This window comes from Anthonomus grandis, chromosome 17 (assembly GCF_022605725.1).
Source record: "Anthonomus grandis grandis chromosome 17, icAntGran1.3, whole genome shotgun sequence".
NCBI classification, from domain to species: Eukaryota; Metazoa; Arthropoda; class Insecta; order Coleoptera; family Curculionidae; genus Anthonomus; species Anthonomus grandis.
Genome location: NC_065562.1, coordinates 19048684 through 19073501, shown reverse-complemented (window position 1 = coordinate 19073501; position 24818 = coordinate 19048684). Strand labels below are relative to the sequence as shown.

The following is a 24818-nucleotide window of genomic DNA, read 5'->3' as shown; positions in this document are numbered from 1 at the left end:
AAAAATTAAAAAATTATTCCAGGAATTTGAACACTTTTGGAATAATGACCCTAACAATTGCCTGGACGAAACGAAGAATTAAAAGGCACGGACGCCCACTTTAAATGCCTGGAACAGTTCGTAAAAATGACCCCAAATGCCTGGAAAAATTCAAAAATTATTTTAGGAACTTCAATCCCTGGAAAACACCCTTCAATTGCCTGGAAAATGTGGAATAATGACCCTATAAACTGCCTGGAAAGAACTAACAATTGAAAGACGTGGAAACCCATTTCAAGTGCCTGGAAAATGTAGAATAATGACCCTATAAATTGCCTGGAAAGAACTAACAATTGAGAGACATAGAAACCCATTTCAAGTGCCTGGAAAAATGTCAAAGATAACGTCAATTTTCTGGAGCAATTGAGCAATTATTTCAGAGACCTCAAGTGCATGGAAACCCACTCCGAGGGCCTGAAAAAGTGTGAAATTTGACTCAGAAATTCCAGGCTACAGATAGAGATCAGACTTCAAGTGTTTGGAAAATATGGAAAACCAAAGTTTTCAGGAAGACATTTACCACCAACTTCCTTCGTCTTTCCTTTTCTAGCTTGCAACATCAAGGCGATCCACCAGTACATCCCCTGTCTAAGCAAACACGGCATTTACCTCACATTACAACGGAGCCTCCACTTCAACCGCGCAGACCTCAAGAAAAGCCTGGTGGTGTCTTTTATCGAAATCAACATGGATTTTGACAATTACATACGTCAGGTGAGAAATTGAACAGTTCCGAAACGTCACAAATCAGCAACACTCACTGTTGCAGATCCAGACCCTCGCAAAGGGCGAAGAAAAATTCAGATGGCTGAACATTTTCTCTTTCGTAGACAGTAGCAACCGCACAGACAAACTGGTCCTACAGTACCTAAGAGTAGGACCAATAGCGTTGTCTGTAGATATGGTGATAGCTGTTGCTACCAGAAACGCTACACAGGTAACTCGAACTCTACTAATTAAGCAGCTGTTTCATCCAGTGTTTCAGAACTTCACTTCAGTGGGCAATTGCGTCAGTAAGACCACGGTGCTGTCGAAGAACAGTAAAAATGGAGACCTACAGCCCCTGATGCCCTTCAATAAGGTCCTGAGGAAAAATGAGACTTTTAACACGACTTTTAAGGAGTTGTGCGAACACGGGAGGAACACCAGCAAACTGGAGAGCGACAGGTCGTTCTGTATGCTACAACTATATAAGATCCGGAGGAACGATAATGCATCGGTTGTGGTGTTGCCTTTAGGTAAAAAAAAAAGTATTTACTATTACGCAATGTTCACTGACGTCACCAATTCCAGGTTACTGGAACCCCAAGACCGGCACCGAGTCCTTGAAGAAATTCCAACCGGTCGAGTCCAGAATGAACTTCCACAAGTTCCCGCTCATATTCGGGATGAGTCCGCCCTCGAAAAGCGCCCAAACGACCCCCGGGGAGGACACGGTGTTCCTGGAGGATAATGACGAGGAAAACATGGATCGAGTGGCCGAGTTTCTTGTGTCATGTCTAAATGCTCGGTACCCACTTTTCCAGAACACGACAATAAGGAGAATTATAAATTTTTTTCCAGTAAATCGGTCACGAAGTATCCCACGATGGGGTCCAGGTTGTCTTCGGGAAACTGGACTGGGTTACTGGGGGGCGTGGTCGCCCAGGAGGTGGATATCGGTCTGGATAGCGTCGTTAGGACCACGGATCGCTACAACGACATGGTTTTCACGCATAATATTATACAGTCTGTGTAAGTAAGAAATTAGGGCATATTCCAGGATTTTCCAGGAGAGAGAAGCTTGATTTTTCTACTTGTTATTTAAAGGATTTTTTTTCTTAAATTAGGCATGTGTAGTAGAAATTAACTATTTTTCTAAAAGTTAGAAGGTCTATGGTAGATTTTTTAGTGGACTGTCTATAGAAAAAGCATCGACGTTCTGACACATAGAAATTAAATATTTGATACATTTTGATACAGAAAACCGTTGAATGAATATTGGCCATTTTTCTAAAATTTAGAACGTTTATGGTAGAATTTTTATTGGACTGTCTATAGACCATCAACGTTCTGACACATAGAAATTATTTTTTTTTTATATTTTGATACGGGACCATTAAATGAATATTGGCCATTTTTCTAAAAGTTAGAACGTCTATGGTAGAATTTTTATTGGACTGTCTATAGAAATCCATCGACGTTCTGACACATAGAAATTAAATGTTTTATACATTTTGATACTGAAAATCATTAAATGAATATTGCCATTTTTCTAAAAGTTAGAACGTCTATGGTAGATTTTTTAGTGGACTGTCTATGGAAAAACCATCGACGTTCTGACACATAGAAATTAAATATTTGATACATTTTGATACGGGAAACCGTTGAATGAATATTGGCCATTTTTCTAAAAGTTAGAACGTCTATGGTAGAATTTTTTAGTGGACTGTCTATAGAAAACCATCGACGTTCTGACACATAGAAATTAATTTTTTTTACATTTTGATACGGGAAACTGTTGAATGAATACTGGACATTTTTCTAAAAGTTAGAACGTCTATCGTAGAATTTTTATTCGACTGTCCATAGAAAAACCATCGACGTTCTGAAACATAGAAATTAGTTTTTTTTTACATTTTGATACGGGAAACCATTGAATGAATATTGGCCATTTTTCTAAAAGTTAGTATGTCTATGGTAGAATTTTTATTGGACTGTCTATAGAAAACCATCGACGTTCTGACACATAGAAATTAAATATTTTATACATTTTGATATTGGAAACCATTAAATAAATATTGGCCATTTTTTTAAAAGTTAGAACGTCTATGGTAGAATTTTTATTGAACTGTCTATAGAAAACCATCGACGTTCTGACACATAGAAATTAAATATTTTATACATTTAAAACAGTTGAATAAATATTGGCCATTTTTCTAAAAGTTAGAGCGTCTATGGTAGAATTTTTATTGGACTGTCTATAGAAAACAATCGACGTTCTGACACATAGAAATTATTTTTTTTTAATATTTTGATACGGGAAACCATTGAATGAACATTGCCCATTTTTCTAAAAGTTAGAACGTCTATGGTAGAATTTTTATTGGACTGTCTATAGAAAACCATCGACGTTCTGACACATAGAAATTATTTTTTTTTTATATTTTGATACGGGAAACCATTGAATGAATATTGGCCATTTTTCTAAAAGTTAGAACGTCTATGGTAGAATTTTTACTGGACTGTCTATAGAAAACCATCGACGTTCTGACACATAGAAATTAAATGTTTTATACATTTTGATACTGAAAATCATTGAATGAATATTGGCCATTTTTCTAAAAGTTAGAACGTCTATGGTAGAATTTTTATTCGACTGTCTATAGAAAACCATCGACGTTCTGACACATAGAAATTAAATATTTTATACATTTTGATACTGGAAACCGTTGAATGAATATTGGCCATTTTTCTAAAAGTTAGTACGTCTATGGTAGAATTTTTATTGGACTATCTATAGAAAACCATTGACGTTCTGACACATAGAAATTAAATATTTTATACATTTTGATACTGGAAACCGTTGAATGAATATTGGCCATTTTTCTAAAGGTTAGAACGTCTATGGTAGAATTTTTATTCGACTGTCTATAGAAAACCATCGACGTTCTGACACATAGAAATTAAATTTTTTATTCATTTTGATACTGGAAACCGTAAAATGAATATTGGCCATTTTTCTAAAAGTTAGAACGTTTATGGTAGAATTTTTATTGGACTGTCTATAGAAAACCATCGACGTTCTGACACATAGAAATTTTTTTTTTTCATTTTGATACGGGAAACCATTAAATGAATATTGGCCATTTTTCTAAAAGTTAGAACGTCTATGGTAGAATTTTTATTGGACTGTCTATAGAAAACCATCGACGTTCTGACACATAGAAATTAAATATTTTATACACTTGGATACCATTAAATCCCAACCATTTTTCTTAATGTTAGAATGTCCATGGTAGAATTTTTATTGGCTCGATCGTGACCCCTAGCCACGCCCAGTTTTTTCATTACTATTTCCAAAGTTGCTTAGTTTTTACTATGACGTAACTTTTATAAATTGCGGCCACGCCCATTTAAAAAAAAAAGCTTAAAAAAGGGTGGTCATTTAATTAATTTATTATGCAATTGTAGTTGTGGGGTCCAAATTGCACAGGAAGTCATCGGTCGGTCAATTATGTAATTCTGTTAAGGCATGATGGGTAATTTGGTTATTTTAATTGGTTTAATTCAAATGTACGTTTAAATTAATTGTAGCAAGACTAATACAAAATTTAAGTAAAATTTTCTAAAATTATTAAAAAGAGGCATTTTTTTCAGGATATCGTAACATTACAACCAAAAAACTTTTTTTAAAATCAATCGAACCTCGTCGACATTATACTCATTTTCATGCAAAATTTCCTAACTAATCCTTTGGTGAGGCTAGTTTTTCCGTACAACTAACCCTAACCTCACAATCAACAAATTTAAAAAACTCCCTTGAAAACCAACCGAACTCCCTCGACATTATACTCATTTTCAGCTAATTTTTCCCAACTAAACCAATGCAAAAGACAGTTTTAACCTAAACCCAACCCTAACCTCACAATTGAATATTCAAAAAAAAAAAACAAAACATTTTCCTATTGATAGCCGGAATATCTACTTAAAACCGGAACAGTCGCATAGCGCCAGAGACATATTCTTGGCCCCGTTCGAGCCCGATTTATTACTAAGTGTTTTGGGCACAGGCTTAGTATTTGCAATGGTAATGGCCGTATACATAATCAAGAATACCATTAACTCGAACCGACCGGGGACGAATCTTTACGTTTTTGCCATATCCGACGCCATGCTCTGGATCACCGGCGTCTTCAGCATGCAAGGTATTTATTTTTATTTTTCGGTCAAATAGTCACCCCCTGTATAAAATTAATTGCAACATTACTCCCATCCAGGTTCAGTAATCCAGCCGAAATCCTACACGGGGAATGTAATTATAGTAATATCGTTGGTATTCGCCTTAATAATCTATAATTCCTATTCGGCGTTTATTACCTCGATGTTGTCGGTTAAATTAACCCGAATTAGAACGGTGCAGGATCTGTTGGAGAGCGACTACGATATCGGATACACCAAGAATAGTCCGGACGAAGTGTTTCTGAGGGTAAGACCTTATTTCAATCTAAATCAACCAATCTAAAAAACTTCTTAATAAATGACGTCATTTTCAAAACCATTGCTATGCGAAAACTCCCCGATATGTCAATTTTTCATAAGGATATTCAGCAGTGTTGTCATACGTGTCAAAAAGTCCCTAAAGTTTAGGTCAAAGTCGGCAGTTATTAGCAAAGTAAATGATAAATTCTGTAACTTTCCTATTGTTTAACGTTCGTATTATTAATATAAAAATATCGATTACAATTACTCTATTTTAATACGCATCAACTGTTTATGTTTCCCTCATTTGATACGTAAAATTTAAGAGTGTAACTGTGTGAGATGTTGACACAAATTACTATAAAGTAGTTATATAAAAAAATTGATATTGTAATAAAACTTTAAACAAAATAAACCCTCTGGCCCGACACCTTCATTTATGTAACAAAATAAATAAAACGTGCTTCACAATCCGGCAACACTGTAGTTATTAGTGTCATTCTCTTGAATAGGTTATGTGTGAAATGTCAAATAACAATTTGACAATGCGTTACCATCAAATCGGGCCAATAGGAAAAAAGTGTTGATAGTCACGTGACCTAAAACTCAATATTTCAAAAATTTGCAAAAATGAATAATTATACTCTGAATAAACCCCAAATACCAAATTTCAATCAAATAGGGCAAACAACAAACATTTTTTAAAAAAATAGTCCAACATAATAAATAAATTAAATCCCGATTAGATTTTTTTTTATCATTAGGACCCACTGTATCGTAATTTTTGTCTAGCAAAATGCCTTGTATGGTCCACTGTGTCGCACAATATTATTATAATAAAGCACGGTAAATTCTTAAAACGTCAAAACTTGCCGAATTATCACGGCTAAAAGAACGCGACTCGGTAAAAGATATGCGTATATTCGGATTGTCCAGAGTCTCCTGAATATTTCCATACCAATTTCAGAAAGTTTCGAGCTATTTTAAGCATTTTATCGATGAAATTCGAAAGTAAGTCCGAGCCGATTCATCCATTTTGACGCCATGTCGTCAAAACCGCCGCCATTAAAATCGGGCATAGACGTCAAAATCGACCATTTTCAGACGACGTTTTAGGGTATAAAAAATGGTTTTTACGTTATGATTTGAACATGGAAAAATAGTGGAAAGCTTCAGGAACAGATTAAAATCAATTCCGATCAGATTCCAATCGGTTTTAGTGGTTAAATTTCGATTGTAAAAATGGTCTTTTTTGACGATAATCCACGTGTGTATTCGTTGCCATGGAGACGCGGCCATGACTTGCTTTGTAAATAACCAGTGCGCAGGGTGATTTTTAGCGCTTGGTACTTTTTTTGAAAAAAATTACTTTTAGGGTACTTGTTATAATGGTGAAAAAATGAGATTTTAGTGGGTCGTAGTAAAATGAATGGCGCATTTGCCCGACGAATTTTGGTTCATTTATGACAAACAGGGCAGGCACAATTAATTTCCAAAGTGACAAAATGTTTAAAAATTCATTACTCAAAAACGGCTTTACTTAGAAAGGGGGTTGATATGGGAAAATATACTCCTTATTACAGGCTACAAACCGTCTATAAGCCTTTTGGCTCTAGGTGGCGCCACTAAAAAGTTATTAAAATTTAAATAAAAAAAGTATCAAGAAGGGTGTTTTTAAATGAACATTACTCACCCTGTATGGATGCTAGCGCTAAACCTGATACACCGTTTTATTCGGAAATGATGCAGGTTTAATTAATCCAAATGATTTTTTTTTTAATTTTGCACCATAAACATTTTACACAGAAAAAACTACAAAAGTGCAATTTTTAGAGATTTTTTAATTTTTCTTCCAAAAAACATAATTTTTTTTAAAAAAACCTTTAATAAAACTCGTAGTTCTCGATGAGACGCACATATCTTCTGTGAGTCACTATTTCCGCAAACATACCCTTAAGCCGTCAGAGGGGCTAGAATATCACACATTATTCAGTTGCACAACCCGTCTCTTGTTAACAAAAACTATAGTATTAAGACACTTTGAGGTTAGGGTGAGTGACTGAGAGAGACTTTCTCAGAGGGTTATACTTAGATTTTTTTCCCAATATAGTCAATGAACGAGACCCAACTGAACCAAATCTACCTACGCGGGTACCTCCATAACAACATAAACGACATCAAAGACGGCCTACTGAAGGCCACAAAAGGAAACTACGGGTTCTTCGCAACCGGAAACATAGCCCGGAAACTGATCTGGAAAATAAGCGGACACAAGTGCCGCTACGAGATCCAGGAGATCCCGGTCAAGTCGACCATAAGCACCATCGCGTTTCCGCTCTCCCTCAAATCCCCCTATCGGAGATCTTTGAACTTATGGTATAACTAAATCAACCATTTCGATCAAGATTTAATCATTTACTTGCTTAAAGCTTGATTAAGATGACCGAGTTGGGCATCCATCAGTACATCGGGTCGCTGATAGCGCCCTCTTTGCCCCCCTGTGAACTCACCACCACTTATCAAAGCGCTCGTCTCAATGACGTCATCACTTCTTTTGGCATTTTAACGGTTGGCATATTGGCAGCCCTGTTGGCCATCTTGATGGAATACATGTGGAAGAGGCGTGACGTCATTTGGAGGAAGTTATTGCGGAAGTACCGGGGCGGAGGGACCCGGACGGATCGACCTCAACAAAGGTTTGAGTTTTTACATTGAGATAATGGAGGGAAAATTGAATTAAATGTTAGGTGTAAGTGATATTGTGTAACTAGCTGCATTGGCTATAAATAAATAAATAGACTGAAAATGTAGTTACCCTTTGGATCGACCGTTACCACCGACACTAAACTGTTAACTGTTGTATGCCATAAGCACTTACTTTCGCCTCAACAACCTCTTAATTATAACGATTTTAATAACGGAACCTTATTAACGTAAATTAGACGAGTATCCCTAATTGACTTTTTATATAAGTATCCGATATGCAGTCCATAAGAAATTAAGTCGTTTTTGAAGACATAAATGACCGCCGAGTATTGCCGATTAATGAATCTATGACGCACTTTTACGTGTGATTTATAAATAAGTGTTTGATTATTTAATTTCAAATCTCCCGCCAAGGTGCACCTGGATTACTTTAGGCCATTCCATAGTATATTATTGAATTTTTGGATTCTACGTGAAATTTTATGAAATTTGATGGGTCACTTGCCATACTTTGAACCAAGCGTTTCCGAGATATATTCAATTAATTTTTTTTAATCATTCGATTTTTTGAGGTTATGAAGCTCAAATGTATTTATATTGAAGTGTTGCCAAGGGTTTTCGAAAATGATCTTTCCACTGACGATAATTTCAATAGACTGGCACTTCCGGTTATACCGGAAATGAGTGCTAACTTCGTTATTATTAATGGGACGCCCTATATATTATTGCATTTTTGGATTCTACGTGAAAATCCATGAATTTTGATGGGTCACATGCCATACTTTGGACAAAGGGTTTTTGAGATATACTTGAGTGAAAAGTTTTCAATTTTTTGGCTTTCAAGACTATTTAACAAAAAAATAATAATTTTCCCCATTAATATATTAATATTTTTTTCTATGTAAACCTGTCAAAATAATCACCTGTCAAATACATTTTTTAATCGATAATATCTCGAAAACCGCTGTGCCAAAGTATGGCATGTGACCCATCAGATTCCTTGGAATTTTACGTAGATTCTAAAAATGTAATAACATATAGGGTGTCCCATTTAAAATAAAGAAGTTAGCACCCGTTTCCGGTTTTTCAAACCTGGGAAACCTAGATATTATTGCATTTTTGGATTCTAGGTGAAAAGCCATGAATTTTGATGGGTCACATGCCATACTTTGGACGAAGGGTTTTTGAGATATACTTGGGTGAACTTTTTTCAATTTTTTGGCTTTCAAGACTATTAAATAAAAAAATAATAATTTTCCCCATTTAAATATTCATATTTTTTTCTATGTAAACCTGTCAACATAATCAGCTGTCAAATGTCACAAAATTACATTTTTCAATCGATAATATCTCGAAAACCGCTGTGCCAAAGTATGGCATGTGACCCATCAGATTCCTTGGAATTTTACGTAGATTCTAAAAATGTAATAACATATAGGGTGTCCCATTTAAAATAAAGAAGTTAGCACCCGTTTCCGGTTTTTCAAACCTGGGAAACCTAGACTTTATTGCATTTTTGGATTCTACCTGAAAAACCATGAATTTTGATGGGTCACATGCCATACTTTGGACAAAGGGTTTTTGAGATATACTTGGGTGAACATTTTTCAGTTTTTTGGCTTTCATGACTATTTAACAAAAAAATAATAATTTTCCCCATTAATATATTAATATTTTTTTCTATGTAAACCTGTCAAATACATTTTTTAATCGATAATATCTCGAAAACCGCTGTGCCAAAGTATGGCATGTGACCCATCAAATTCCTTGGAATTTTACGTAGATTCTAAAAATGTAATAATATATAGGGTGTCCCATTTAAAATAAAGAAGTTAGCACCCGTTTCCGATTTTTTGAACCTGGGAAACCTAGATATTATTGCATTTTTGGATTCTAGGTGAAATTCTAAGAATTTTGATGGGTCACATGCCATACTTTAATAAAAGCGTTTTTGAGATATCTGCAGTTAAAACTGAAAAAATTAAAATTTTTAACCGAATATATCTCGAAAACCCTTGATCCAAACTATGGCATGTGACCCATCAAAATTCTTAGAATTTCACCTAGAATCCAAAAATCAAATAATATATAGGGTGACCCATTTAAAATAACGAAGTTAGCACTCATTTCCGGTATAACCGTGAGTACTAGGACCTTAAAAATATGTTAAGCAAAAAGGGCATCCTTGAAAACCCTTGTCATATTCATTTCTCTACAAAATTAATTTTAGCTTTATAACCTCAAAAACTAAAAATGCTTAACTAGATATATCAACTTCTACCAAAGTATGTCATGTGACCCATCAAATTTCATGGAATTTCACATAGAATTCAAAAATGTAATAATATATGCGGTGTCCCGTTTGAAATAACGAAGTTAGCACCTGTTTCCGGTATAACCGGATATTCTAGTAAATCGGAAATGTTCTAAACAGAAAGTAAATAAATCCGAAATGCTAAAACAACTATAAAATACACGTTAAGCCTATGCCATTATATAATTTAGAGCCATCAGAGGCTCAGTTTACAATTATGTAAATATAGGGGTGGTGCGTCCATAAATTGCTGTCGGCGGTAAAATCAGTAACTTTGATAGTTACACCGATCGATTTAAATGTTGTAGTAATTACCGCGAAATTGAAACAAATGAACGCGACACTTGCACGGCTTTTCCCTCTATTTATGATAATTGACCGGGGGTTTATCGAGCCCCAAACGCGAAGGACATAAATGTACAAAAAAAAAATTTTGTACAAAACACCCGAAATTACGTTTTGAGGGTTTGTAACAATGACGACACTCGAAACGGCAGAACGCCGCTTTGGAGCTAAAGTTTGCCGGTTTAGTGTAAAGCGTACACGGCTCTTTGTGCATAAATTAAAATTTTAAAATATCACAGCTGCAGCTGGATTCTAGACGCGGGGAACTAAACTATTTCTGATGCTGTTGCTAAGTAAGTTTGTTTACAGACAGACGAAAACTTTCCTTAAGATAGCGGTTGTGAAAACTTGTTTTAATTATTGCCCCACTTTCCTTAGGTTAAAGTTGTTTGTAATGCTCTTTTTAAACGGATTTAATGTTGTTTTTTTATAATAATTAGTGTGGCAGAAGGGACTAACTCGGTTATTTCAAATGGAATGCCCTATGTTTTATTAGATTTTTGGATTCTACGTGAAATTCTAAGAATTTTGATGGGTCACATGCCATAGTTTGGACCACGAGTTTTCGAGATATATTGAGTTAAAGATTTTCAATTTTTGAGGTTATAAAGCTCATATTTTAGTATATTTAAATATATGTGCCAAGGGTTTTCGAGGATGCCCTTTTCAATAAAGATACTTTTAGGATCCTGACACTTTCGGTTATACCGGAAACAAGTGCTAACTTTGTTATTTTAAATGGGACTCCCTATATATTATTACATTTTTGGGTTCTACGTGAAATTCTAAGAATTTTGATGGGTCACATGCCATAGTTTGGACCAAGGGTTTTCGAGATATATTCAATTAAAGATTTTCAATTTTTTCAGTTTTTGAGGTTATAAAGCCCGTATTTCAGTACATTTAAATATATGTGCCAAGGGTTTTCGAGGATGCCCTTTTCAATAAAGATACTTTTAGGATCCTGACACTTTCGGTTATACCGGAAACAAGTGCTAACTTCGTTATTTTAAATGGGACTCCCTATATATTATTACATTTTTGGGTTCTACGTGAAATTCTAAGAATTTTGATGGGTCACATGCCATAGTTTGGCTTAAGGGCTTTTGAGATATATTCGATTAAACATTATAATTTTTTCAGTTTTAATGGCAGATATCTCAATCACTCTTTAATACAGTATGACATGTGACCCATCAAAATTCCTAGAACTTCACGTAGAATTCAATAATGCAATAATACACAAGATGTGCAATTTTGAAAAAACGGAAACAAGTGCTAACTTCGTTATTTTAAATAGGACTCCCTATTTATTATTACATTTTTGGGTTCTACGTGAAATTCTAAGAATTTTGATGGGTCACATGCTATAGTTTGGACCAAGAGTTTTCGAGATATATTCAGTTAAAGATTTTCAATTTTTTCAGTTTTTGAGGTTATAAAGCTCCTATTTTAGTATATTTAAATATATGTGCCAAGGGTTTTCGAGGATGCCCTTTTCAATAAAGATACTTTCAGGATCCTGACACTTTTGGTTATACCGGAAACAGGTGTTAACTTCGTTATTTTAAATGGGACTCCCTATATATTATTACATTTTTGGGTTCTACGTGATATTCTAAGAATTTTGATGAGTCACATGCCATAGTTTGGACCAAGGGTTTTCGAGATATATTCAGTTAAAGATTTTCAATTTTTTCAGTTTTTGAGGTTATAAATCCCGTATTTCAGTATATTTAAATATATGTGCCAAGGGTTTTCGGGGATGCCCTTTTCGATAAAGATACTTTTAGGATCCTGACACTTTCGGTTCTACCGGAAACAGGTGCTAACTTCGTTATTTTAAATGGGACTCCCTATATATTATTACATTTTTGGATTCTACGTGAAATTCTAAGAATTTTGATGGGTCACATGCCATAGTTTGGCTCAAGGGCTTTTGAGATATATTCGATTAAACATTTAAATTTTTTCAGTTTTAATGGCAGATATCTCAATCACTCTTAAATACAGTATGACATGTGACCCATCAAAATTCTTAGAACTTCACGTAGAATTCAATAATGCAATAATACACAGGATGTGCAATTTTGAAAAAACGGAAACAAGTGCTAACTTCGTTATTTTAAATAGGACTCCCTATATATTATTACATTTTTGGATTCTACGTGAAATTCTAAGAATTTTGATGGGTCACATGCCATAGTTTGGACCAAGGGTTTTCGAGATATATTCAGTTAAAGATTTTCAATTTTTTCAGTTTTTGAGGTTATAAAGCCCGTATTTCAGTATATTTAAATATATGTGCCAAGGGTTTTCGAGGATGCCCTTTTCAATAAAGATACTTTTAGGATCCTGACACTTTCGGTTCTACCGGAAACAGGTGCTAACTTCGTTATTTTAAATAGGACTCCCTATATATTATTACATTTTTATATTCTACGTGAAATTCTAAGAATTTTGATGGGTCACATGCCATAGTTTGGTTCAAGGGTTTTTGAGATATATTTGATTAAACATTATAATTTTTTCAGTCTTAATGGCAGATATCTCAATTACTCTTTATTACAGTATGACATGTGACCCATCAAAATTCTTAGAATTTCACGTAGAATCCAATAATGCAATAATATACAAGATGTGCAATTTTGAAAAAACGGAAACAGGTGGTAACTTCGTTATTTTAATAAGGACTCCCTATATATTATTACAGTTTTGTATTCTACGTGAAATTCTAAGAATTTTGATGGGTTACATGCCATATTTTGGTTCAAGGGTTTTTGAGATATATTCGGTTAAAGATTTTTAATTTTTTCAGTTTTTGAGGTTATGAAGCTCCTATTTCAGTATATTTAAATATATGTGCCAAGGGTTTTCGAGGATGTCCTTTTCAATAAAGATACTTTCAGGATCCTGACACTTTCGGTTCTACCGGAAACAGGTGCTAACTTCGTTATTTTAAATGGGACTCCCTATATATTATTACAGTTTTGGATTCTACGTGAAATTCTAAGAATTTTGATGGGTCACATGTCATAGTTTGGACCAAGGGTTTTCGAGATATATTCAGTTAAAGATTTTCAATTTTTTCAGTTTTTGAGGTTATAAAGCTCCTATTTCAGCATATTTAAATATATGTGCCAAGGCTTGTCGAGGATGCTCTTTTCAATAAAGATACTTTTAGGATCCTGACACTTTCGGTTCTACCGGAAACAGGTGTTAACTTCGTTATTTTAAATGGGACTCCCTATATATTATTACATTTTTGGGTTCTACGTGAAATTCTAAGAATTTTGATGGGTCACATGCCATAGTTTAAACCAAGGGTTTTCGAGATATATTCAGTTAAAGATTTTCAATTTTTTCAGTTTTTAAGGTTATAAAGCTCCTATTTCAGTACATTTAAATATATGTGCCAAGGGTTTTCGAGGATGCCCTTTTCAATAAAGAAACTTTTAAAATCCCGACACTTTCGGTTATACTGGAAACAGGTGCTAACTTCGTTATTTTAAATGGGACTCCCTATGTATTCGTACAGTTTTGGATTCTACGTGAAATTCTAAGAATTTTGATGGGTCACACGCCATAGTTTGGTTCAAGGGTTTTTGAGATATATTCGATTAAACATTATAATTTTTTCAGTTTTAATGGCAGATATCTCAATCACTCTTTAATACAGTATGACATGTGACCCATCAAAATTCTTAGAATTTCACGTAGAATTCAATAATGCAATAATACACAGGATGTGCATTTTTGAAAAAACGGAAACAAGTGCTAACTTCGTTATTTTAATAAGGACTCCCTATATATTATTACATTTTTAAATTCTACGTGAAATTCTAAGAATTTTGATGGGTCACATGCCATACTTTGCTAAAACGGTTTTTGAGATATGCTCGGTGAAAATTTTTCGAGTTTCAACTGCAAATATCTCAAAAACCCTTTAAATAAACTATGGCATGTGACCCATCAAAATTCTTAGAATTTCACGTAGAACCCGAAAATGCAATAATAAATAGGGTGTCCCATTTAAAATAACGAACTTAAGTCACATTTCCGGTACAACCAGAAGCACCCCCAACTAGAAAAATCGAAGCGGTGTTGTCTTGTGCCACAATTTTTTTAAATTTTCGAATTGGCAACACCGCATCGAGTTCATTACGATGCGATAAAACGTTAATTTCATCCTCTCGCGAGTACGATAACACCAAAAACTGCCCACCCGCTCGTTTCCTAAAATTCGTATAAAATTTAATTACGGTGTGTGAGGAGGAGTGGGAGGGAGGAGGCATGTAATAATTTTCAATTGCACTCCGACCCAACCCCTTCTCGTGTTTCACATTTTACGTTCTGGTAAGTTCGCAATTAAGATCCCGGGACGGACAAAACGCGACCGAGTTTTATTTTATTATTTTTTTTTAAACCCCGTTAACTTAAATAAGAATTTACAGTTGATAAAAATCATCAGGCGTCAAAAGCAGTTTTACCCGACCATAATCCGCGTAAGTAACTATAAAGGGTCCAAGGGAGAGGCGGCGACGCCCTTTAAATTTATATATAAGTCGTTTCCGCTTGCACCTTCTTTTGTTTTTCGCACCACCGCGAGATTTATCGTGACATTTTGGATTTACATTTTATTGTTTTCGCCGCCCTCCGAAAGGGTAGCGGGGGCGGGGGAGGGGGAGGGAAATTGCTCTTATTTGAGGATTTGTTTCTTTTAAAATGGTGCACAGGTGACGCCGAGTTTAGGGAGAAAACCTCGCAATTTAATGCTCAGAGTCTTTTTTTGTAATTTATGACATATGGCAACGTCGCAATAAATTTTACAATAACTGTCTAAAATGTCACTGGTCAACGAGTTCAAAGTGAGAATCCTCAACTTTATCCAGCATCTTTAAGGTTTTCATTTGAAGCCCTTAATAATTTATTGCAATTTTTTAATATTAAATAAGAGACATGGCAACGTCGGCACTCGTTTGGCTAGTTTACCCTGCAAGACAGCTGTCACTTGTCACAGAATGACAGCTCTATTGTCAACAGTCTTGTGTGAAATGTCAATTGTGTTGCTTTTTTTGTGCAATTTTAGTGATTTTTCCGCGATTATTTGGATAAAAATGAATATAATGGAGGAACAGAGTGATAGGTGATTGCTACGACACATGGCCGCACGAACTAAAGGTACTTTTTTTCGTTTTAATTAATAAAAATCACATCAATTCTCCTACGTACCGGGGGGGATACAGTCGCAATCAATTATACGCGATCGAATTAATAATTAATTCCCCGTCAACGCCCGTAAATGCGTTTCTATATATTATTGTATATATCGGAATGCCATGGCTAGGGGGGGGGGGCCGGTAATAAATTCGTTAAATCATTATAAATCGGTCCAGATTAGAATAACACATTACACCGACTAAATTTAATGATGCCCGCAATTTATTCCAGTTCCTTTCTGTTGCCGGTTCTCTATACATCGAATTGACGGCCGCACTGTAAATATTCGGCGCGTAATTATTAAACGCGCGGATCCAGATTATCGGTTTGCATTTTTAATACATAAAACGCATAAACGAATCGTTTATATTCAGGATAATATTCATCCATAATAAATCACCAGGGAGGGGCCGATGACGTCGTATACGAGTTTGACAAGTGACAGATGTCCAGTGACGTCACAGTGAAAAATAGTCCAACCTTAAAAAATAATGTTTTATGTATTTTTGACATATAAAAAGGACAACAAAATAAATCTACACTGGAAAATGTTTAATTATTAGGTATCAGGACTTCTGATAATATTCATCTATTTATTATAAATCACTGCTAATGGGGGGGGACAGAAGAGGGATGACATCATATCCGACTTTTTTTGACAAGTGACAGATGACAAATGGGAACGTGACGTTATTAAACGAGTCCGTGCTTAAGGAATACATCCGATTTCTACTCGAATATAGGCATATACGTCTGTCTGTTTGTTGATATTCAATTTAAATTCGTCGAAAACGTTTACGACGACTTGATGTTGAAAAAGGAATCAATAAAAAAAAAAAACAAAAAGAAGAAGCTCGTCGGAAACGCATCAGTGTATCAAAATATTTGGGATGCTCGCGAAGTCGATTTCGGTGTAAGTATTTTTAAAGCGGAATTCTCGCTCGTTCGATGGATATACATATATTTAAATGCGAGTTTTATTTACGCGGTTGCATATTGATTCGGGGATATTTATCTTTTTAATGGTACCATGTAATTAATAAAATAGCGTTTAAAAAAACCGCACATTTGTTTTATTTTTCCTCAATAAAATCCTCGTGGTGCACCACTGTTTTGGTAGCAAAGCCCACGTTGTATTAAGGCTGGTATAGTCGTGAATTTTACAGGTACAGTCCAGGTAGTAGAGGCCACCATTTGCTTTAGAGACACAAGTAGCAAAGGCCACGTAGTTTTTGATAGTAAAAAAATTCTTAGTCCAGGCAATCCAGAAAATTTGATAAATGAATCTTTATAGTGAAAAAAACAAATATCTTCGAAATCACAAGTCTCCTGTCATGTCCAAGCAAATCACTATATTGGTAGCAAAGCCCACATTGTATTAACACTAGCATAGTATTGTCATTGATCTGACAGATACAGCTTAGGTAGTAAAGGCCATTGCTCCCTTTAAAGACACACAAGTGACAAAAGTTAAATAGTTTTGGCAGTTATAAATATCTTAGTCCAGACAGTTCTCGCTTTCGATATAACGAATGAATCTTTATAGTCAAAAGTTAATACTTGTACCTATATTAGTGATTTGTCAGTGTTCGCCATCTATTGAGAACGTAAAGAAGGAATCTTAATAGTCACAAGCCTACTGCTTTGTCTCAGCAAATTACACTGGCCTGAACTACCAAACGTCAATGGTCATTAAGGCCTTTGCTACCTGTCAAATGATAACAATGACATCTGTCATAAGTAGGTCTTACCACCCTCTTCAAAGACACAGATAGAGACATAGTAAACACGCGGATTTCTAGTCCAGGAAGTTTTTGCCATCTATTGGGAATGTAACGAACGAGTCTTTATAGTCAAAAATGCCTGTATTTTCCTTTCTTGTCTTGTCTAAGCAAATCACAGTGACGAACCACTGTATTAGTAGCAAAGCCCACTAACGCTAGTATTGTCATTGATTGAAAGGTATAACCCAGGTAGTAAAAGCCATTACTCTCTTTAGAGACAAAGGTAGCAAAGGCCATAGAGTTTTGAGAGTTAAACATGTCTTCTGTTAAGAGTAAAGAAATATTTCTATAAAGTGAGAATGCTGTTGAACGAATCTATAGTCAAAATTCTAAGAAAATCGCAGTGGGCTTAACTATCAAACGTCAGTTGTCATTGCGACCCGTCAAATGATGACATTGACATCTGACATCAGTGCCGTACGTAACCTAAAAAAAAATTATTTAAAAAAAAAAACATTCCGTCCGTCGTCCGTGCTTCGCACAGCTCTTACTCGTGCAAATAATAAGTTTTTTAATTAAACAAACGGTCCCAGTGTAATTAAACTTAACAGTAAAAAAATTCATAGTCCATTTTGATAAATGAATCTTTATAGTGAAATCACAAGTCTCCTGTCATGTCCAAGCAAATTACACTGGCGGATCACTATATTGGTAGCAAAGCCCACATTGTATTAACGCTAGTATGGTCATCATACATTTTACAGATATAGTCCAAGTAGTAGAGGCCACCATTTGCTTTAGAGACACAAGTAGCAAAAGCCACATAGTTTTGATAGTAAAAGATTTCTTAGTCCAGGCAGTCCTAAGAATATAACGAAAAAAAAAACAATTAAATTGTAGAAAAATGATGACATAAGCCTACTGTCTTGTCTAAACAAATTGGTAAACGTTTGGTAGCTAGCCTTAGCTACAATTGTCATTATAATAGCCTTTACTACCTGTCAAATGATAATAATAATATCTGCCGTGAGTAGGACGTCAGTGTCGTACGTAACCGAAAAAGAAGGAATTCTTTATAAGAAAAACATTTCGTCAAGCAAGTCACAGTTGTGGACCACTGTTTGTAGCAAAGCCCACTCTGTATTGAATCGATATTGTCATTGATCTGACAGATACAGCTTAGGTAGTAAAGGCCATTGCTCCCTTCAGAGACACACAAGTAGCAAAGGTTATAGTTTAGTTTTGACAGTTAAAGATATTTTAGTCCAGGCAGTTTTCGCTGTTGATTGAGAATGTAACGAATGAATCTTTATAGTTAAAAGCCTAGTGCTTTTTCAAAGCATACTACACTGGTCTGAACTACCAAACGTCAATGGTCATTAAGGCCTTTGCTACCTGTCAAATGATGACAATGACATCTGTCATAAGTAGGTCTCACCACCCTCTTTAAAGACACAGGTAGAGACATAGTAAAGACACGGATTTCTAGTCTAGGCAGTTTTTGCCATCTATTGGGAATGTAACGAACGAGTCTTTATAGTCAAAAATGCCTGTATTTTCCTTTCTTGTCTTGTCTAAGCAAAACACAGTGACGAACCACTGTATTAGTAGCAAAGCCCACTAACGCTAGTATTGTCATTGATTGACAGGTGTAACCCAGGTAGTAAAATCCATTACTCTCTTTAGAGTTTTGTGAGTTAAATATGTCATCTATTAAGAGTTAAGAAATATTTCTATAAAGTGAGAATGCTAATGAACGAATCTATAGTCAAAATTCAATAAATAAATTCTAAGAAAATCGCAGTGGGCTTAACTATCAAACGTCAGTTGTCATTGCGACCCGTCAAATGATGACATTGACATCTGACATCAGTGCCGTACGTAACCTAAAAAAAAAATTATTCCAAAAAAAAAAAACATTCCGTCCGTCGTCCGTGCTTCGCACAGCTGTTACTCGTGCAAATAATGTTTTTTAATTAAATAAACGGTCCCAGTGTAATTAAACTTATCATCTTTATCAGTATAATAATCACAAGACACGTAGATTAAAGATAAGGTAGAAAAATACCGTCAGTACAGGTGTCTGGTTAACTAACTAACCTGGTATTTCTGAATCTTGTAAAAAAAAAAAAAAACAGGCAAAATGAATCTCTCCTGCAGCTCCCGGATGATCAAATACTTAATGTTCGTCTTTAATTTACTGTTTGTGGTAAGTGCTAACTCTCTATTCCTAAGCCATATTGCCTAAATTCAATTAAGTGAGTTGTTTTGCAACTCTAAGCAATTACAACAACAGGTGTCAGGTTTAACTGTAATCTACTTTAGTGGCGCATTTCCGGTTTTCCAGTACCAATTTATGCCACTTTTTATCGAAGTAAACAACAATTAAATTGAGACAAAAAACCTGTGGCATGATTTTCTATTGTTCCACTTTGTTGTTGACACTGGCTAATAATCTTTCCCATTCAATTCGTTAATACCCGAAAGTCTCTTAAATCAACAATTTTTTTCAGATATCAGGCATCATCATAATCGCCATAGGGGTTACAGTAAAAACCGTTTATACTGAATATGAGACCTTTCTGTCCACCCAATATTTCACCCTGCCCAATATGCTTATTGCTACGGGGGTGTTTATATTCATCATATCGTTCTTTGGGTGTTGCGGAGCGGTGAGGGAGAGCTGGATCATGCTTGGAATAGTAAGTGCGGCATGGTTACTTTAATTATAGACAAGAAGTCGTTTTTATGGCAGGGATTTAATAGATAAAATAACAATAGAGATTGGGCTGTGTGATAACAGAAAAAAATTTTCAGTTTTCCATTCTCCTCTGTATAATCTTCATTTTCGAATTCGCTTCCGGTATAGCCGGTTATGTCTTGAAAGATCAAACGGCAGATTTCCTAGAAAAGACCCTTAGGGAGAACTTGGACACTTACAACGTCACCCATGGGGTGTGGGATCTAATACAGCGCAGCGTAAGTGAATTAAAAAAAAAAAAATCGGAAATCTGGATTTAATGGTTTTGTTATAATCCAGTTTGATTGTTGCGGAGTGGACAGCTACGACGACTGGAAAGGCAGATTGAACCAAAGTGACCCTTACACTCTACCGATTTCCTGTTGTCCCACCGTCAGTGGGGCTTTTGGGGCTTTTTATTGCAACAGTTACAACCATAGTGCCGCTCCAAGTACGACCACTTCTATTTCTACTGTTACGTCAAGTATTACAACAGAAACAAGCAAAACTAGTAGCAGTACCACTGTTTCTTCTACTAGCGGTACATACATATTTTCATTTCATTTATTAAACTAGTACTTCATTATTTTATCATAAAAGTGCATTAACAGAGAAACACACCATTAGATTAGTGCGGAGAGGGTCGGGTGGTACTTGTAGTAGGTGAAGCAGGTTTCTTCTTATTGCTGGGTAGAACAGGGATTTCTGTGTTATGTAGAGAGATTTTTGGTTTATTGGAATATATTTATTTAATTCAAATTGTACAGAAACAAACCTGAGGTTCTGAATGCAAATTGATGCCCATTTTTATGTTTCTGAAACTTTGTATAATATGGGGTAAGTTGTTCGCTATTGAAGATAGAGACTTGAATCAAAAAGGGACATGTAAAATGAAATGTTTAGTAAATTTTATGGAAGAATGAAATTTTTTGAGAAATTAACGGTTTTTGAGAAAATTGTACATTAAAGTTTTTTGTCACTTTTTACATTTCAGACAAATTCCAAAATTTGGGATAACTTTTTTGTTATTGAAGATAGAAGCTTGAATCAAAGGGTGGTATATAAGCCCAAGGACGAAGGTTCTTTTAGATAAGAGTGAAATTTTTTGAGAAATTAACGGTTTTTGAGAAAATTGCAAATTTGACTTTTCCGGCATTTCTTACATCTCAGACGATTTCCAAAATATGGGATAACTTTTTTGCTATTAAAGATAGAACTTTGAATTAAAAAGTGGTATGTAAACCCAAGGACTAAGGTTCTTTTATATAAGAGTGAAATTTTTTGAGAAATCAAGGGTTTTTGAGAAAATTGGACATTTCAGTTTTTTGCCTTGGAAAATGTTCAAAATATGTTATAACTTTTTTGCTATTAAGGATAGAGACTCGAATCAAAAAGTGACATGTAAAATGAAATGTTTAGCAAATTTTATGAAAGAATGAAATTTTTTGAGAAACCAACTGTTTTGGAGAAAATTGTACTTTTAAGTTTTTAGTCACCTTTTACATTTCAGACAAATTCCAAAATTTGGGATAACTTTTTTGCTATTGAAGATAGAAGCTTAAATCAAAGGGTGGTATATAAGCCCAAAGACGAAGGTTCTTTTAGATAAGAGTGAAATTTTTTGAGAAATTAACGGTTTTTGAGAAAATTGCAAATTTGACTTTTCCGGCATTTCTTACATCTCAGACGATTTCCAAAATATGGGATAACTTTTTTGCTATTAAAGATAGAACTTTGAATTAAAAAGTGGTATGTAAACCCAAGGACTAAGGTTCTTTTATATAAGAGTGAAATTTTTTGAGAAATCAAGGGTTTTTGAGAAAATTGAACATTTCAGTTTTTTGCCTTAGAAAATGTTCAAAATATGTTACAACTTTTTTGCTATTAAGGATAGAGACTCGAATCAAAAAGGGACATGTATAATGAAATGTTTAGTAAATTTTATGGAAGAATGAAATTTTTTGAGAAACCAACTCTTTTGGAGAAAATTGTACATTTAAGTTTTTTGTCACTTTTTACATTTCATGCAATTTCCAAAATTTGGAATAACTTTTTTGTTATTGAAGATAGAAGCTTGAATCAAAGGGTGGTATATAAGCCCAAGGACGAAGGTTCTTTTAGATAAGAGTGAAATTTTTTGAGAAATTAACGGTTTTTGAGAAAATTGCAAATTTGACTTTTCCGGCATTTCTTACATCTCAGACGATTTCCAAAATATGGGATAACTTTTTTGCTATTAAAGATAGAACTTTGAATTAAAAAGTGGTATGTAAACCTAAGGACTAAGGTTCTTTTATATAAGAGTAAAATTTTTTGAGAAATCAAGGGTTTTTGAGAAAATTGGACATTTCAGTTTTTCGCCTTGGAAAATGTTCAAAATGTGTTATAACTTTTTTGCTATTAAGGATAGAGACTTGAATCAAAAAGTGACATGTAAAATGAAATGTTTAGCAAATTTTATGAAAGAATGAAATTTTTTGAGAAACCAACTGTTTTGGAGAAAATTGTACTTTTAAGTTTTTAGTCACCTTTTACATTTCAGACAAATTCCAAAATTTGGGATAACTTTTTTGCTATTGAAGATAGAAGCTTGAATCAAAGGGTGGTATATAAGCCCAAAGACGAAGGTTCTTTTAGATAAGAGTGAAATTTTTTGAGAAATTAACGGTTTTTGAGAAAATTGTAAATTTGACTTTTCCGGCATTTCTTACATCTCAGACGATTTCCAAAATATGGGATAACTTTTTTGCTATTGAAGATAGAACTTTGAATTAAAAAGTGGTATGTAAACCCAAGGACTAAGGTTCTTTTATATAAGAGTGACATTTTTTGAGAAATCAAGGGTTTTTGAGAAAATTGTACATTTAAATTTTTTGTCACTTTTTACATTTCAGACAAATTCCAAAATTTGGGATAACTTTTTTGTTATTGAAGATAGAAGCTTGAATCAAAGGGTGGTATATAAGCCCAAGGACGAAGGTTCTTTTAGATAAGAGTGAAATTTTTTGAGAAATCAAGGGTTTTTGAGAAAATCCGAAATTTAAGTTTTTTGACATTTTTATGCTTCAGAAACTTTTTCAAAATATGTTGTAACTTTTTAGCTATTAAACATAGAGACTTGAATCAAAGGGTGGTGGGTATGTATGCTTTAACTGAAATTAATGACTATTGCTTTAAGGAGATTACTGCTTTACCTGCATGAAGGTTTAAAAGTTACACTGTTTCTAATAATTGTCTTCACATTATGCTACCAACAGCTGATACAACTACCGTAACAAATCCTGACTCAACAACTGGAAGAAAGCGACGAGACACGAACGAAATCTCCACAAATACGTCGATTCCAGCCAATTCTACGTCTATTCCATATTCCACGGGGTGTAAATCGGCATTTGGAGACTACATAAGGAAACACGCCCTACAAATCGGGGGTTGTGCCTTAGGGTTGGCTATAGTACAGGTAAATACTATAAAAAAAATAATAATTCACTTTTATCAACAAACTGGTATTTCCCCCCAAATTACAGATTTTGGGAATTTGCTTCTCGTGCCATCTGGTGCGTCAATTGAAAAACGGATACTATAGCACCTAAATTTAACTTAAGCTTGTTATATCTACTTATATATACCGAGGGGCCATATTTAGTGTTAAGGTTAAAGTAACTTTGTTTATTTCGTTGGCATTCCTGTACTTAAGTTTAGTTGAATAATAATCGTAACGTTTAAGGATCAAGTTGTTAAGTTTGACTTTATTGGAATAAATTGACTATTTAAGTGTTTTGTGGTTTTTTTTTTTAAATTGATTTTTCATATGAAACCTGGCGAGTTTTGGAATTATTGAGGAGGATTTCCATGAATTGAAAAAAATTTAGATATTGTCAAAGGCTTTACAAAAATCCGAATATCTCGAAAACGCATAAACCGATTTTATTGATTTTGGTTTCATATGAATGCTGATGAGTTTCTTTACCAAAAAGGTCCTTACAAGTTTCCTTGTAACTGCAGTCGTTTTGGAGTTATTGAAGACTTTTGCCCATGAATTGAAAGAAAAAAAAATTGGACACTATCAAAGGCTTTACTAGAATCCACATATCTTAAAAACGCATGTACCGATTTTATTGATTTTGGTTTCATATGAATGCTGATGAGTTTCTTTACCAAAAAGGTCCTTACAAGTTTCCTTGTAATTGCAGTCGTTTTGGAGTTATTGAAGACTTTTGCCCATGAATTGAAAGAAAAAAAAATTGGATACTATCAAAGGCCTTACTAGAATCCACATTTCTTAAAAACGCATGAACCGATTTTATTGATTTTGGTTTCATATGAATGCTGATGAGTTTCTTTACCAAAAAGGTCCTTACAAGTTTCCTTGTAACTGCAGTCGTTTTGGAGTTATTAAAGACTTTTGCCACGAATTGAAGAAAAATTTGGATACTATCAAAGGCTTTACTAAAATCCACATATCTTAAAAACGCATGTACCGATTTTATTGATTTTGGTTTCATATGAATGCTGATGAGTTTCTTTACCAAAATGGTCCTTACAAGTT

The 24818-nt window shown here is 34.5% G+C and overlaps 3 protein-coding genes across 4 annotated transcripts in view; 2 read left to right on the top strand and 1 right to left on the bottom strand.

Moving 5' to 3' along the window:
* The window catches only part of LOC126746367 (acyl-CoA Delta-9 desaturase-like), a 36445-nt gene extending 28278 nt beyond the window's left edge, over positions 1 to 8167 (bottom strand). Inside the window, exon 1 of the mRNA XM_050454593.1 lies at positions 8036 to 8167. The gene's annotated coding sequence lies outside the window, so the exon portion shown is untranslated. The remainder of the gene's footprint in view (positions 1 to 8035) is intronic.
* Positions 566 to 8030, top strand: LOC126746366 (uncharacterized). The gene is made up of 9 exons (XM_050454591.1): positions 566 to 753; positions 809 to 976; positions 1025 to 1277; positions 1333 to 1549; positions 1603 to 1773; positions 4714 to 4946; positions 5019 to 5227; positions 7331 to 7596; positions 7650 to 8030. The coding sequence occupies exons 1-9, from the start codon at positions 727 to 729 to the stop codon at positions 7933 to 7935; spliced, it is 1830 nt and encodes a 609-aa protein (XP_050310548.1). The 5' UTR covers positions 566 to 726; the 3' UTR covers positions 7936 to 8030.
* Positions 8168 to 19440: 11273 nt separating the features above from the next.
* On the top strand, positions 19441 to 24046 carry LOC126746340 (CD63 antigen-like). 2 transcript variants are annotated; one of them, XM_050454558.1, is made up of 6 exons: positions 19441 to 19738; positions 20043 to 20231; positions 20347 to 20508; positions 20570 to 20720; positions 23527 to 23729; positions 23797 to 24046. In XM_050454558.1, the coding sequence occupies exons 1-6, from the start codon at positions 19673 to 19675 to the stop codon at positions 23860 to 23862; spliced, it is 837 nt and encodes a 278-aa protein (XP_050310515.1). In that variant the 5' UTR covers positions 19441 to 19672; the 3' UTR covers positions 23863 to 24046. The 2 variants fall into 2 exon arrangements, with proteins under 2 accessions (XP_050310515.1, XP_050310514.1); XM_050454557.1 differs by having other exon boundaries at positions 20570 to 20810.
* Positions 24047 to 24818: the final 772 nt, after the last annotated feature.